The sequence below is a fragment of the Dermacentor andersoni genome, chromosome 8, assembly GCF_023375885.2.
Source record: "Dermacentor andersoni chromosome 8, qqDerAnde1_hic_scaffold, whole genome shotgun sequence".
Taxonomy (NCBI): domain Eukaryota; kingdom Metazoa; phylum Arthropoda; class Arachnida; order Ixodida; family Ixodidae; genus Dermacentor; species Dermacentor andersoni.
In genome coordinates, this window is record NC_092821.1 from 83292070 (window position 1) to 83308222 (window position 16153).

Consider the following 16153-nt stretch of genomic DNA (forward strand, 5'->3'; position numbering starts at 1 on the left):
ATGAGACAAATGCATGTTGTTGTGACAGCTTGCTATTCGTTTCCTTTAATTATATTTCCACCGGACTAGGGTGACGGGGCGCCTAATTACGAACTGGTATTCCTCGAAACCCTGTTTAGCATTGAGCTTGACGCCCTTCAGCGCCGTCTGCTGCGCGCCATTGTGAGCGCCTTTTCCAGCACCTGAGTGGTCACATGGGCGGTGATGGGGCGGCGTTTCTGGCGGAAAATTCTACAGCAGTGAAGGAAGGTGTTCGCAGAGGCCACGCGGGATATTGGCCCGGAATAGTCCCAGGCCCGTCAACAAAATTTCATGAAAGCTCGGCATCGACAAACTCACCAATAGTCTTCGAAAGTGTCGGCCCAATTCCACGAAGACCGGAAACGGCTCGTTCGCAAAGGAAGGCAGCGACCCGGGCAGTGAACGAGAATTGCATCTACGTGGGCGCGATGGTGTTTCATCAATCGCCCGAGTGCTTAAGATGCGAGCAATCGCACCACTTATCCGGCAAGGTGATCGTGGAGTATGGTCGCGAAGGGGAAAACGGGACTATGATTTGAAACAGAGGAGACGTTTTAGGCACGCTCAATATTTGAGCGCCTAGTTACCCTTGAGCGTAAATAAATGCACGTTCCTTTCCCGTTTCTTAACGCTGGCATCGCTATGTTGTGGTTTAAGGCTCGCCTCCGAGAAGAACAAAAATACGATCAACACTCGTGTCACGATCGCAACTCATGGGCTACATGAAATCAAGACAAGCGATCTTGTTTTCTCTACCTACGACAGTTATCAATGTGATGAAATTATTTTTTGTAACATCAAGAAGTTTACGTGGTAATTTCTTTTTGAAAGCTAAGCCTTTCATGTGCTTGTAAAACAGCGAGATTCTAATCCGATTGAAATGCAGTTTCCCAGGACAGAACTTGCGCAGTTTCTCTACTAAAACGTTTGTCAATTTACGCCTGCGCAGCTGTACCGGCTTTAGCTGTGAGCAACGTACCCGTACAAAAAAATATTGAGAAGGCATTGAAATATCGTTGGTCGAAGTTGAGTTTTCTATTGGGAACTATTGAGAGTTTGTTGGAGAATTGTTGGGTTGAGTGTTGAGGAATCTTGAATATTGGGCGCTTAAATTTAATTGGAACACCATTGGGTACCTCAATGTTGAATAATTGTTAAGTTACCATTGAAAGTCGATAGTGCTTAGACGGCCCGTTGTGTTCGTTTTGTTGAATGGTTGTTGAGTTACAATTGATTCTGCGTTGAACTGACGTTGTGGTAGATCTGTTGACCTGTTGATGAGTTACTGTTGCCGCAGCATTGAAAAGCACATTGTGGCACAGTTGAGATGGCATTGAGATTTCAGAAGTCACCATTGAAATATGATTGATGTTTCGTTGGGCTAGTGGATTTTTATTCATGTATTGAAATTGCTTTGCTGTTCACATTTGCATGCCCCGGTGCCTGCTCATAACTTTCCCAAACACAAACAAAATCAAAGGAGAGACTGATAAGCTTGAAGTACCGTTATTTATTTACACTAGAGATGAGTGCACGTGAAACATTATTACAGTACATAAGGCACCACTACATACAACCTGGAGACATAGGCTAGTACGTACAGCACTCTAGCAGTGTAAATACATCTGAAAAAACCTATACCTATGAATTCAATCAAAACGACCATTGTGGTCTTCACTTCTGACTTAAGTTTATGACTAGAAGGCAAAGCGACTCAAAAGGCAGGGCTTAAGCATACCCTTGTAACAACCAACTTTGAACACATGAACACTTCAAGCTGCTTGCGTTTGAATACACAGAAGACATCTGAATATCTTACATTAAAATGTTTCACACACAAACACATCACAGGAAGAGCTACGGCTGACTGTGAGAAGGCGAAATAACAGACTTATAACAAATGACTTCACGTAAATATATACAAGCTGTAGCACACGTCTTTCACTGCGATTAAAATTTAATGAAGTACCAAAGTAGACTTGCCTGAGCTTTGGCTTCGAGATGTATATATTTTCATTTTGTCCAATTATTTTATAAAATAACATCACTCAACATCTCTTATTTGACGAGACATCATTTTGAAAGTTGTCGGGCATGGTGAACACCTGAATCATATGATTCTCACGAGCCAGGTTTGCTTTCTTCGGAAATAAACTTGTAAAACTTTTGTGTAATGAATGCAGCTTATCTCCCTGGCACAAGTCAAGAACAAACAGTACACCATTTGATTATGTTAATTTGGGGTACAGAGAGTTTGTCGGTGGCATTTGCTCAATTTAGTGAGCTCATTTTCAGGTAATTTTTCTGGACTTGCACAAAGCTCATTAGAGCACTTTTTGGGGCCTTTTTCCTTATGCCCAGCAATTAGGTGGTACCTCAGTCAATAAAGAGATAAGGCAAGGCTAATACCTTGAACGATAAGAGAAAAAATAATTATTTAGCACAGAAAATTCGTAGTAACACACGGCTAACACAATTCGAAACAGCCAAATAAATGGTCACCTGCACTTTCAGTATCAAGTACCCCAAAAAGTCATAAAGGATGAGAAAAGGTTCCAATGACTCGACAGCCAGATTGGTGAGACAGTGAAAAACGCAAAAAATGAATATAAGAAACACCAATTACCTCAATTTCGGAGGATAGCACCAGAATTTTGCTGCATAAAATACATAAAGGTTGCATAAAAATTGGTACTAAGCAGTAACTGAAAGGTGGAGGGAGCTATAGCACTCGTGTTGAAAAAAAATTACAAGGAAAATGAAATATATGCATATTTAAGCTCACAATTTTCGCTCCAACATATAGAAAAAGATCGCATGCACTTAGACCATAAAAAAGGTTAATGTGCCGGGAGAATGCAGCACAGTACAAAGAAGCGTCATGAGAACCGAAAAGTAGATCTTACTACGAATGCTTGCAACCTACAATCAGGCATGTGCCATGGCATGCCTTGAATGAATGAAATTTATAAATCTTACACACAAAAGAAGTTTCCACCACTCTTATTGGCTTCCTCAGGGGACTCCTTTAAGTTGAACTAGAAAAATGTACTCTGTTTTAAAAACAAAGAGAAGATAAGACCCTATAGCGTTCTTCCTGACATAAACAGCGCAAATAACTTCATATATCAATTCTATGGACACTTCGCCAATTCGGTGTACATTTATATTTCACAACCACCCAAACAGAGACGACAAGGATGAATTATGGTAGGAACGCACATGAACGCTGACTCAACTAGAAGTTTATTCGTGAAGACAAAGATTTCAAACACACTGGCCGACTTCACAAAGAAAAAGCCATGGATGCGCAGCAGAAACAGCCCGGCACAACAAAAAAGGACCGAAATACGCCCTGTAGTATAAACAGGTGCGTAAAAAACTAACAAACACATGAAAACTGAGAGGTTTGTCCGGTAATTGATATTAACGAGAAATACTGCAGCAACTCTTTCCCACTAAGGGTCACAGCAATCTTCCTTATGAATATTTCTTCGTGATCAATAAATAATGCTTCCATAAGCCCTCTTGTGTTCTGGTCTTTGTGATGAAACAATCGTTCTTTCTGCTCTATACCGCCACACCACAGGAGTTCTAGAATCAATATTTATTGATCACAAACGAAACAAATGCACAACCAAGTTATCTGTTGCCCTTTTGGGGAAAAAGTTGCAGTTCTCAAAAAAGTATTTCTCGTTGGGTAATATCACTTATAGGACAAATCTTTCGCTTTTTGGAAAGATTTGTCCGATAGTTCTCGTTCTTCACGCACGTTTATTCTACATGACATGGCTTTTTAATATTTTTTTCTTGTCGCACGTGGCTGTTTCTGCCACGCATGCACGGATTTTTACCTTTGTCAAGTTTACCAGTACCTTTATTACCTCTGTCATCAAAAGTAAACATTTAGTAGAGCTTGCGATCGTGTGTGCTCCTACCTATTTCGTCGTCCGTCGTCCGCGTCTGTTCGTGCTGCTGTTTACAGTACGCACGTATCACTTGGTTAGGCTGGTAAACATTCTCACAAACAAAAGTAAATGCCTCCCCTCAAAAGGTAGCCCATCCTTTACTACTAAACGCCAGAGCAAATCGAAAGTAAGCCTTCACAGCGTCCATGTGGCAGCTAGTAAACCGCAGATCAGCACACAAAATAGTTGAAAATCCCGCTTGATGGAGAGTGGCAACAGAGATGCGAGCTTGCTAGTGAATCTGTCGCATATCAACGGGTGTCTCTTTCACGACGCCAAGGTGCTTTTGGCGTAGAACACTTTAGCACCTGGGAATTTGCTGCATGCGCAACCTGTGAGAAGGGAAGGTGGACAGAAAATGAGATTACGCGGATTAAGTATCTGCTACACACTTCACATCACTACGCACGAAATAGAAGTACACACTATACTGGCAAGTAAGAATTTGCCACTCTTTACGAGTGCCGTCGAGAATAGGAAGAAATGGGGAAAATATTCCCGGCTGGGGAAAGCGGGGAAAAATAATCCCGGCTGTCTCGCAGAACCAAAGACCACGCGACAGTGCATAGCCGATACCAAGCAGATATCGAATCTTTGGGTAGAAGACCAGCAGAAGGAATGACCTAAAGATACGCCGAGAGCGATGCGAGCGTGAGCGTGCCTGTACGGGTGACAACAAGTACCGCTCCTTTGAAGCTAGCCGCTCCGGCGTGGCTCCGATCATTCCGCGCGATTTGTGTGCAGAACGTCGCGCACACGCCCCTGCGCGTTTTGCGCGGTAGCGTCCGCGCAGTGAGCTAGCTTCATGCACGCGTCATTCTTCACCACGCAAATGGTGCTCGAGTGCGACGCTTAGCTCGAGGCGACAACGCCCCGATTGGCGCTCCTTTCGCTTCTCCAAAGCAACGCACATTCGGATCGATCCAACTCAAAGAGGCAGCAGAGAACAGTGGCATGTTTCGGTTATCGCCTATTAAAATTGTACAGTACGCCTACAACGGCAACCCGCCGGGCTAGATAAACATGCTTACTGCGGTAGTTTTGGCGGTGATAAAAAAAAATTATGGGGTTTTACGTGCCAAAACCACTTTCTGATTATGAGGCACGCCGTAGTGGAGGACTCCGGAAATTTTGACCACCTGGGGTTCTTTAACGTGCACCTAAATCTAAGTACACGGGTGTTTTCGCATTTCGCCCCCATCGAAATGCGGCCGCCGTGGCCGGGATTCGATCCCGCGACCTCGTGCTCAGCAGCCCAACACCATAGCCACTGAGTTGGCGGTGATAGGCGATAAGGTGAGCCCGTCGGCGGCTGTGCTCTTTGCCGACGTCGTCACCACACCTCTTTTCATTTGCGCTGAGTATACTTGTACAGTCACCGCGCGGAAGCTGTGACTAATTGGTTGGCCGTTCTCCGCAAATCCCAACGAGGCGAAATATATTTCGCGGTGCGCCCCATCATTAGCTGAAACCTAAATCGAGGCGCGCTTAGCCGCTGCGGCACAAAAGGTGATCACACTAACCGTATGGTATACGATGAGCCACAACGAATTAAAAAAATAATTATGTCCTACGTGCGAAACCAACGATCTGATTATGAGGCAGGTTGTAGTTGGGGATTCCGTATTAATTTTGACTTCCTGGAAATTTTTACGTGCATACAATGCACAATGCACGAGCGTTTTTGCATTCCGCTCTTTTGGCATGCGGCCGCCGCAGGGATCGTATCCACGACCTCGAGCCCAAAATTGCCACGGCGGCCACCATAGTTACGAAATGCGTATCGCGCGCTTTCGCTCCGGGGCATACGGTTTACTTGAAGAAAGTGAACGGTGTGCTTAACATCTCACGCTTGTCAATGTCAGAATAGAAAAAAGGCTACGTGCCCAAGAAAACGACATTACTTACCTATCTTCAGAACTGTGGCTGCGACTGTTTCGGTGTGCCTTCTCTCCAACAGGCATCATGACCTCTGCCGCGCAACTCATCAAAACAAACAGGCTCGCACATCAGTCGAAGACTAGTAGCTGGGTGAGCCAAGCACATTAACGGATAAACGTCCCACTTATCGTCGTTAAAGCATTCCACTAAAATGTGCGTCATGATGTCCGAAAAGAAAAAAAAAACTTTTTTTCAAAAAGCACGAGGCGTGAACAACTGCACAACTGCTACTAAGTAACTGAGTCCGAAAGCCGTTCACAGCTTCACTATTGTATTCAGTATTAGCAAGATTTTTTCATCAACTAACCTTCATAAAGTTTTAAGAACAACCTAATTTGTAGCGTAAACAATAAATACTACGACCAAAAATGTGACTACGAAACTAGCGGCAACCGTGTCTATTTGCTAGTTTTGCTATTTTTAAAAAATAAAGCTTCTAAAATAGTTTGTAGCGCCCTTGCAGATGACGAGTTGACAAATGAGGTATGATAAGAGTCCGTTGCCTGTATTTCTTTCATTTCCCTTTGGTGTTCTTAACTGAACATACGAGACCTGCAGGCTTCGGAGATGAGAGGACGACAGTTTGGCGAGGCTCAAATAAATCGCATTCTTCTTGCAAGGCGAGAGACGGGAGCAGCCGCAGGTACAGCGATTAGCTGTGATACTGTTACGGCCGTAACAACAACTACAAAAATCAACACAAGTTACCCAATTGTTCATTGAGAACACTCAACGGTAATATTGTTGTGCAAGGGTTGAGTGAACTCAATCACTTATGAAAATTTGTTGAAATCCGTTGTTTCAACAATTGCCCAACAATATATTAATGGTTAATCAACAGTCATTTTTGTACGGGTATTTCCGTATAACCCCAGGAGCGGCGATACATAAAAGAGGGAGAGTGTAAGGGAGAAAAGAAAAGGTTAGGAGAAGTTGAAGAAATGACAAAAAACAAGGATGGCTACCTTGTCACGCTGACGTATCTCAGTTTAATTGAATAAAGGTACTGTGTGTCATGTTACCACGCCCGGTCTTTGGCGTGAGTACGATTATCGCGGAGTTGTACCGTGCCGGTGTGATAATGCATAGTCAAAGACGACAGCGACATTTTGGTAACAATCATGAACACACACTTCACTTACACTTAGAATTTGCAATGCTGTACCCAGCAACAGCAACAAGAGACGATGACACGACACCAAAGTAAGGTCGAATTTATCAGCCAAAAATAGGTTTTCCAAGAGCATTGCAACCAATTTTTTTTGCGCCGTCAGTGAAACGGTTCTTAATATAGTCTAAAACAGTCGTCGCGATGTGTACAGTCCTTGAAAAGTTGCTGACGTTGTTGCAATAGAATGAATCAAAGTCGTAATTCACGTCGTAAGGAGCTAGGCTTACGGTGAGATCCAGTGCTTGGTATTTCAATTGACAGATCTGAAGAGAAACAATGCCGTAGTGAGTGCGAAATGTTATTATATGAAATAAAAGCGAAAATATAAATAGACTGTTTTTCTATCAGAACATTACCATACTAATTTGGTAAAATTAAGAAGTCTAGGACGCGCGCATCTTTGGCAAAAACTCAATAAAAAGGAAATCGCCATGTTTTATAGCAACAGTGCGCGCATATGCACCGAACTGAAAGAATTGAGAGACGCGTAAACGGCTTTTAGTTCATGTTTTGAAGCGTTGAAGAAGTACTTCTTGCTTTGTGTAATATACGAGCAACGCTAATTATACAGTAACTAGTTTTTTATCACTGACGAGTACGAAGCAATGGCTGATCTCATTGGGCGCACAAATTTTAATCCATGTGAAGTGACGTGACGAATATTACAGATGTAACTGCAACAACGCTTTACAGTCCTCCATATTTGAAAATTATCTTCGTTGGACCGGCCGTTTGTTGCGTTTAGGTTGTCGTGCGCCGCTATTATTCCTCCAAAGGGACCTCTAGTGTAGGGTAAAGGGGCTGAAATGTTTTTTCACTTGGAAACAAGATTGTCCTGTCAAGCAAGAGTTTGCGCCTTTATTCAACGGTATGTCGTTATGGTTAACTTTGCATATCTTATCACGGAACGTAGTGTGCTGAATATAGTAACGATTTTTTCATTTTATCGAGAAATCTCTGGTGATACTACGTTGAAGCGCGTCTTTTATGATCTGCAGTACTTAGAAATCTGAAAGTTGCTAATAGCAGCATATGAGGGATCATAATTATGCTTGAATAGGTCAAAGATGCGTAACTGCGCCTCCAATGTTCGAAGCATGCTCGGGAAATTTGCCAATGAAGTTGAGCTTCTTAAATGTCAAAACAGATTCATTTTGAATACAGTGTCAAATAGAAATTTTTCAGAGAGTATATGTATGACCTCTATGTACTACACCTATACTCCACGTATAGAGAGCCTCCCGTATAGAGAGCCTCCACGGCCAGAGAGCCTTTGGATCATACTATATTCACTATTGGCAGCACGACTCACCTTTATACGAAGCGTGTCTATACTGTCGAAGTAGACGACTGTGGTCCTTTCCGGTGTTGTTACGAAAGCAATGATCGTTTTGTCAGCATTCACGAAGGACGGCCCACTGACGTAGCCTTTATTGACGAGATCGCAGAACTAGGAGAAAAAAAATGAGGCAGTGCTGAAGGCACGCATACCTTTAGACTCTTTGATGAAAGCTGCATGGTCCGATGTTCAGGGCGTACTACGGCTAATCAAGCTGACCACATTCTTAAAGCAGCTATTTGAAACTTCTCAGAAATAAAATAGAAAATAATAATAATAATTTAGGTGCTCTTATAAGCATGTACCCGAAGGTCTTTTTCACTGCTCTTCGCGCGTTCTTCGCAACAACAACAGGTGCAACGACGACAGGAGATCCCATTAAGCTGCTGCGCCTCTGGTATAGACGCTGCGTGTAGGCGGCTGCCGCGAATCGTGGATAAAAAATTCTTTACTCTAGCATGTCTAAGGACTATTCGAGCTACAGTCGACACCAAATCGTATCACAAACTAGGGCCCGGCGCCGAAGATTCGAATGTCGAAGGAACAATTCAAAGCGCAGCACTTATTTGCTCATTTTCGAACCGAGGTAGCTCCTGGGTATAGCTTACTATCGAACAATTTCCGAAACAGCCGTCAGCGCATCACAACCACCTAACAACCACTTGCAGCGACAATTATCCGCAGGTGGAGCACGCAACATCACTGAAGCTGTTGCGGCAAAAACTAGGCAACGAAACCGCGATGGCCAATTGCCCAGAAACACCCCCCTCCCCCCACCCCAGAATCAGACATACGAAGCAGGAACACGACAGATTCATTTTCACGCCCTGGGTAGCCTTGCGGCTTGACAAACCGCAGCTAAAAAATTGTTGTCTCTCTCTCTGGTATCAAGCTATCTTGTACAGTGAAGACCTCGCCCTATCGCTTTCCACATTTTTTCCACCATTGCGCCGTACATTTTTTTCATCCTGAAAGCCCGCTCCCAACCGCCCACGCCCTGTTAACGCTCCTATTAGCTTTGAATACTCGCGCTTCTGCATTGGGCCGTTTCCTAAGATGTTAGATTGATTATTATCTTGGCATTGTTTCACAAGACTCGAATAGCAAGACACGGTCAATGTGTTCTGGCACGGTGTTTGTTTAGATCTTTGTTTTGCAAGGTAAGCATATATGGAAATTCTTGTGCTCAAACTTTGTACCTTACTTGCTGTCGCTTCTTCTTTTGCCTTCTAATGATGAAACCGGGTCATCTAATTTAACTCCCAATTACATTGGGTGTGGTCGTCGACTTTCTTTCTGGTTTTTAAGGTGCAGCTATTTGTAAATTTTAGACTCTCGTTTCTTTTCAACCACGGAACTCACACTTTTTTTGAAAACCAGTTTTGCTCAGCGCTTCGCCTCCAAAGACGCCAAGCCTATGGCTACCTGCACTTCTTCTGTGATTTTAGCATGGCCCGTTGTGCCGTTGATACCACCGACCCTCGGTAAAACGTAAGGTCTTGGGATCTGCTGTGACATTGAGCAGACTTTATTTGCGAGTGTAATAGAGAAGATTCTCATCCAGGCAATTGTAGCACGAAGCTAGAAAGGAAACTATGAAGCTTTTGAGAAACCCACTGCTTTATTCCCTAGCTTCGTGCTACAGTGGGATGGACGACAATTGCCTTTTTATTGATTCTCGCTCCAACGTACTGGAATCTGCAGAAGTCGTTTGCCTTTGCAAACGGCGAAGAGCCAGCACGTCCCCATGGTCGGCGTCTCTGCTGAAGTTAACGCGATCTGGCTCGTGGTCTCGGCCATACTTGAAGTATTCCTAAACTGCGGATATGCCTGTGGTGCTAATATACATCCTAGATCGTGACGCCAAGTGAGTCTGACAGGAAGAAATATTTTTCCTCAGCTGACTAAACAATATTGGGTCTGCTCAGCTCTTCACAGGCATCTGCGATGAACTGTCAACGTCGTGTAGTTTATCGCCTATAGCAGCGTCGCAGTACTGATCAAGTTTCTACACCGATAAGGTAATGAATAGATTCTCTAAGCTTTCCGGGGGTGCTGTACTGCCGACAAAATGCGCCAGTTATATTACGCTTCAAGTTATGGACGTTGAGTATATAATAAAATCCATAAAACAAATGTAACCTGCCAGATACACACCCGTCTTTTTTTTTACATTTCCGACACAGATACATACCTGCATTTGTGTGGCCACAAAATCTTGCGGCCAGACCAGTACCTATCCCTAAGATCAATAACAACAATGATAAATAGAGATTTTTGTTTTTTGTTTTTTCGTTTGTTTTTTATTTATTTCTGTTTTTATGCCATCACCCTGACGCTTGGTGACATAGCCACATGTCGGGTTTACATAATCTGTGACCTTCCGAATAAACTTTCAGTTGCAAGTAACGCCGTGTCCTGTCTTTTCTTGTGCCTTAGGTTGCGTCGCAGTAGTTCGCGCTCTGAATTTAGCCATGCTTCCATACCAACTCGCCCATTTTTTTCACTTTTGACTTATCCCTACCCCGTAGACTATTTCTACTAAAATCCGTACTACTACCTTAATACCTGTAATCAGTGCAAGCAAAAAACGGATCAGTTCAATATTATGTGGCCGTCCGCACTACGAGACCACACGAATCACCATATAAGAAATAGTTAGCAGTGGAAGGCCGTGTTGCAGTGCCCCCACCCTGACCAGCAAGTGAAGCTAACCAAGAGAGCTGAAGAAGTTGTCAGGGTCCAGGGTCTCGCGGCCGCGCCAACTCAAGGTCAATATTGGTTTCGAATGAAGTATTTACTCACTCACACACTGTGACGGCGAAGTTCTGTGACTCCGAAATACCATCGCTGGACAGAAATGTCTAGGCTGGCGCAACCCTTTTAAGAACGGTTTCGAGTGTTATACTATTTCGAACAATGTTGCCACGAGACCTTCCTTGGGAAATATGGGACAACAAGGCAGTGAAGCTTAATGGTTCTGGTACCTGACTCTAGGGATGAATGAGGGCAGACTCTGCCCATACCATGCGGTTTGCATAACGCCTGTCACGTTATTTGACGTCCCTGCGGCGATAATTATACGCAGCTACTATTTTCTACTGAAGTACATATGAGTGATGCCTCTATGGGACATATTGCATCATGACAGTGTATGTAAATCTCCTAAATCTTACTTTTAGGAGCTTCATGATATTTTACCTCATATTGAAAAGGTCTGCAAGAGTTTTCGCGCTACGCTAAAATATGCAACAACCCTATTGCAATACAGGAGCACTTGAGCTTAATATAGCAGTCGCGGTAGAGTAAAATGCAATTATTTCTTTACCGATAAGTCCGAGAAAATATTTGATTGGATGTTCGTGCTAATAAGATAGCGGGGTATTGCAGAAAAGAAAGTACTCTGCATGAAAATTTGTCATCACAATAAAAACTGGCTGTCTCGCATGAAGAGCTATGGATTGACTGCGGTAACAAATTATGATATTTCCATTAATGTCACCGAAAATGAGTTGGAACTATGTCCGGTTGTGACAGGATCGCTCACTGACTAACTCACCATTGCGACTTATTGAACTCCTTGCTTTATCCTCTCAGAGAAAAGATACCAGACTGAACTTCTCCGCCTGAATGAACTGAACCAATTTTTATTGCGATGTCAACTGCGTGAGCATACGACACGCAATCCGCGCCCTATTGGCGCCGCCAGCATCGTGCTGTCTCGTTATTGAGAGAGCGTGCGCAACCAACTCGTGAATGGTTAGAAAGCGCAGAGGGATGCAAAGCGCACTTGGCTGCAAAGAAAAAAAATATAAGATTGCAGGAAGTACCGCCTAGCAAGGTTTTCTCGCCTCCGTAGCAACAGCTCAATGTTCTTGTTTCCGCAACAAGCAAGAACTTTGCGCACACACCCAACGTCTGTGCTTACGAGCGGCGTGTATACCACTGCCTGCTACGATTACAGTGGTGGTATAACGGGAAGTATTCAGAGCTCTTTCTATTTCAAGTCTTTATTTGGCCCTCCACGATTAGTGAAAGCATTGTTGGCCCACCTCCATGTAGCCTATCAGTCATGCGAGGCCTGAGAACCACGATAATTCCCCATTTGAAATGACGTCTAGATTGTAATTATGCATCAGTGGACAAAACTAAAGTAAAGTAGTTATTTCCGATTCGGCGCCTTCTTTGCCGTTAGCCCTCTGCACTGACGATAGGCTTGCGGATGGCGCTTACTTCAGCAGTCTGTCACGCGACCTCACAAAACCGCGAGGGCTCACCACCTGAAAGTAAGGTGTACGCGTTAAAGATGCATTAATACGCCGAACAAAACAGATCTTTTTTTAATAGCGTAAGAATGACCACCTGTACTTTAACCCCCCTACGATAATGCCGTACAGGCGATGTAGGTATACCGAATAAATAAATAAATAAAAAAAAAGAATGCCTGGTTTCTAAAAGAATAGAAGGCGGTTGGGCACCGATTGCTTTGGCACGGACTGCTAGGAGCTGCCGGAGGGCATATTTGCGTGTAGTAAACTTTGTCGCGTTGCATATAACGTAGCAGAGCTCTTTGGGAAAGTATACAACAACGCACTGACCAACTGTCGTCCGATTAACATTCGTTTTAGTTCCATTTTTAACCTTCCATCACGGAGGCGCGATTCTTGACCAGGAACCACAAACTAAGTACGGGAGAGCGGACCAATCGCAGACGAGGGCGCCGCCTTCCTCATCCGGGAATCTACTTTCACTTCGCTGCTTCGGCCCTACCGAAAACGAGTGCACTTGAGCGTGCTCCTCGCCTCTACGACGGCCACTTAGATAATTAACATCGCTGAAAGTAGGCAATCCTAAGCTCTGTGAAAGGCAACTGGATGTGAGCTCCCATGAACGTCGATATCATTTGACTGAACTCATAAAACAATGCTGCTGATTACTGCCCGTTGCTTCCTTCGGTGGCGACCTAAACTTTAAGCCAGGAGATAGGAATAAGAACATATTGGAACAGTTTTACGTTACACGGCACCAGGCTTGAACTAAACGAGCGTAACTGTCAAGTTAAATCTACCTGATCATTTGATCAACGGTGGCAAACTCTGAAGGTTTCTCCGTAATCCTCCTCTTGTCGTCCGTAGAGGCGCAACGGCCAGTAACGCCATTGGCTGCGTTCTTCACTGCGCCAATGTTTTGACACGCCTGGTGACAGCAGGGTGCCAGTGCTACTGTGCACTTCGGGTTGTCTTGCCATCGTCGTGCCATGTTGACTACGCGTACAACTACGACACCGTATAAAAAGCTCATGTGTAATACTGAGCACTGCAATTGCTATCAGTGCAGCTTTGATACATTTATACCATTCTGGTGAATTCATGCATACGTAGCGTCGTATATAATTCGCGCTAGCTGAATACACACACACACACACACACACACACACATATATATATATATATATATATATATATATATATATGTTCTCAGGCCGAGTAATGGAGTATTTCGTTTCGGAGTATTTCGCGGGCCGAGAAAAGCAGCTGTGTATATATATATATATATATATATATATATATATATATATATATATATATATATATATATATATATATATATACACACTTTTTGTGAAGCTTCACGAAACGAATAAAAAACACCTAAATAACCGCTTTGCTGAGGAAGAGTAGCGATGATCGGTGTGGGCGTGCAACATACCTGAAGGGGATCCACGTCTTGCGAAAAATTTCCGGGAACGCATTTCGAGAACAGCGTGTCGCCAATGCGCTGTTTTACTTCAGGCTGATACATCCGGGCTTTTAGTGTAAAAGAAATTGCAAGGGGACTTTGGATGTCTTGATCCTGACGAAGACAATTTGCAAGGACCGCCGCATCTCCCTGACGAAAAGATCAACAGATGGTATACACACACACACACACACACACACACACACACACACACACACACACACACACACACACACACACACACACACACACACACATATATATATATATATATATATATATATATATATATATATATATATATTTATATATATATATATTCTCAGGCAGAGTAATGGAGTATTTCTTTAACATATTGGACAGACGAAAGCTAGGCCAGCGGGCTGATAAAAACAGCTGAGCCAGCGAAAAGCAGTTCCTAGGTTTCTTCTGAACCTCTCTATGTGTAAAGTTTGATCGATGTACGGTTCTTTGCTGCCAAAGATAGAGCGATCAAAACTGCGGAATTTAGCGCTAGATTTTTTTTTTGTACCAGGCTCATCGCAGAGCAAAACTGAACATTTGGCTGCTTAATGTTTTCGACACCATGGTTTTAGGTATCAATTACTGGTCGCGATGATTGAGTGACTGTTTGAATATGAATATATTTGTAGCGAGCGCATTAGCTTTCTTGTAAGCCATGTGTTTTTGTAATGTTCAATGTATGTTACTTTGGATATGAGCGACAGCAAAACCTTGACAAAATAGGTTTGCAGTGTGTTCTACTTACAGTGCAAAAAAAGCGAAGGCTGAGTCTTTCGCTGTACCCAACTCCAACTTAAATGTCTTTGCCCCGTTGGAGAAGCTGCAGATCTCAGAGCAAGTAGTAAATGCGAAAGACCCTCGATATGTGCTCAGTTATGTGCTACGCTCCGTATGCTCGCCCGCAGTGTCATTCGCGGTATCGAATGCGCATGTACAAAGGTCATGTAACGTATCACGAACTCTAAATTTTTCAACCACCAATATCCAGACAGGTGTGTCTGGAATTGTATTCCGGCGCGCACGGATATTATCTGCGTACGCCTCACATCTTCAGTAGTGCTGCAAAGGACTTTTGAAATTGAGTACAATATCATTGTTTCGCCACATTTTCTTTCTAGAGAACAGATAAGGGTTTAGTGATACAACAAAGCGTAATTCTCTGACTCGTCTTGAAGCCAGGCAGGCCTATAAGAATTTGCCAATTGCTCAATTTGCTGGCTCGCCAAATGCTATTTGCTGCAAAAGGAAGAACTGCGGCATAAATAGCTGTTAGTGCGCTTTAAAAAGCTGAAAACTACTTTTGCGATCTATCACCCATCAACGCAAAATATTGTTTAATTTTTTTTTTTAAATACATTGCATACAGGCACAAATAAAGTATTTTTACACTGCTTGGTAAATTTTTTGTTACCTCTTACAGATACAACCATGCATTTTTTATAGGTGATATGGACTGCCTTAAATACCAATATTCAATACATTGGACATTGCACTGCTCACTAGAAACAATTCGAAACACAATAAAGAGTGCTTTTCTGATGCATATTTGGCAGCCAAAAAAAAAAAAAATATAGACTGTAAGCGAAAAAGAACAAACGAAATATGAGCGAGACACAAAACTCACTGCAGGCCTCAGAAGCATATATGTGATGTCAGGGCGGAGGTACCTATGCGTGCCGGAAGCTTATTAACTAAATAGTCTGCTGCACTCCTTAAAAAAACTGTTTATTACGAGATTTTGGCCACAGACCGACCTTTCTAAAGACGGAAAACCAAGTCTGTCCTTATGCCACTTTTACAGCTTAAGAGGTAAAAAGAAAAAGAAAAAAAGGAAAGAAAGAGGCAAACAAAGAAGAAAAGTGTGAAAGCGAATTGTAAAAAGTATTTATGCCAATGCACACTGAACAGATTGCGTAACAAGAGCTCACTTAAACGAGTGCCCGATTTACG

The 16153-nt window shown here is 43.1% G+C and overlaps 1 protein-coding gene and 1 long non-coding RNA gene across 3 annotated transcripts in view; one reads left to right on the plus strand and one right to left on the minus strand.

Annotated features, from left to right (window-relative positions):
- LOC140219832 (uncharacterized) overlaps window positions 1-16153 on the plus strand; it is a 92723-nt gene that overhangs the window by 17738 nt on the left and 58832 nt on the right. The window lies entirely within an intron of this gene.
- The window catches only part of LOC140212911 (uncharacterized), a 96055-nt gene continuing 87030 nt past the window's right edge, over window positions 7129-16153 (minus strand). For both annotated transcript variants that reach the window (XM_072284027.1, XM_072284026.1), the window contains exons 11-12: window positions 8414-8551; window positions 7129-7364 (exon numbers count right to left, since the gene is read on the minus strand). In XM_072284027.1, the coding sequence (XP_072140128.1) occupies window positions 7149-7364; window positions 8414-8551 (354 nt within the window). In that variant the 3' untranslated portion in view covers window positions 7129-7148. The remainder of the gene's footprint in view (window positions 7365-8413; window positions 8552-16153) is intronic.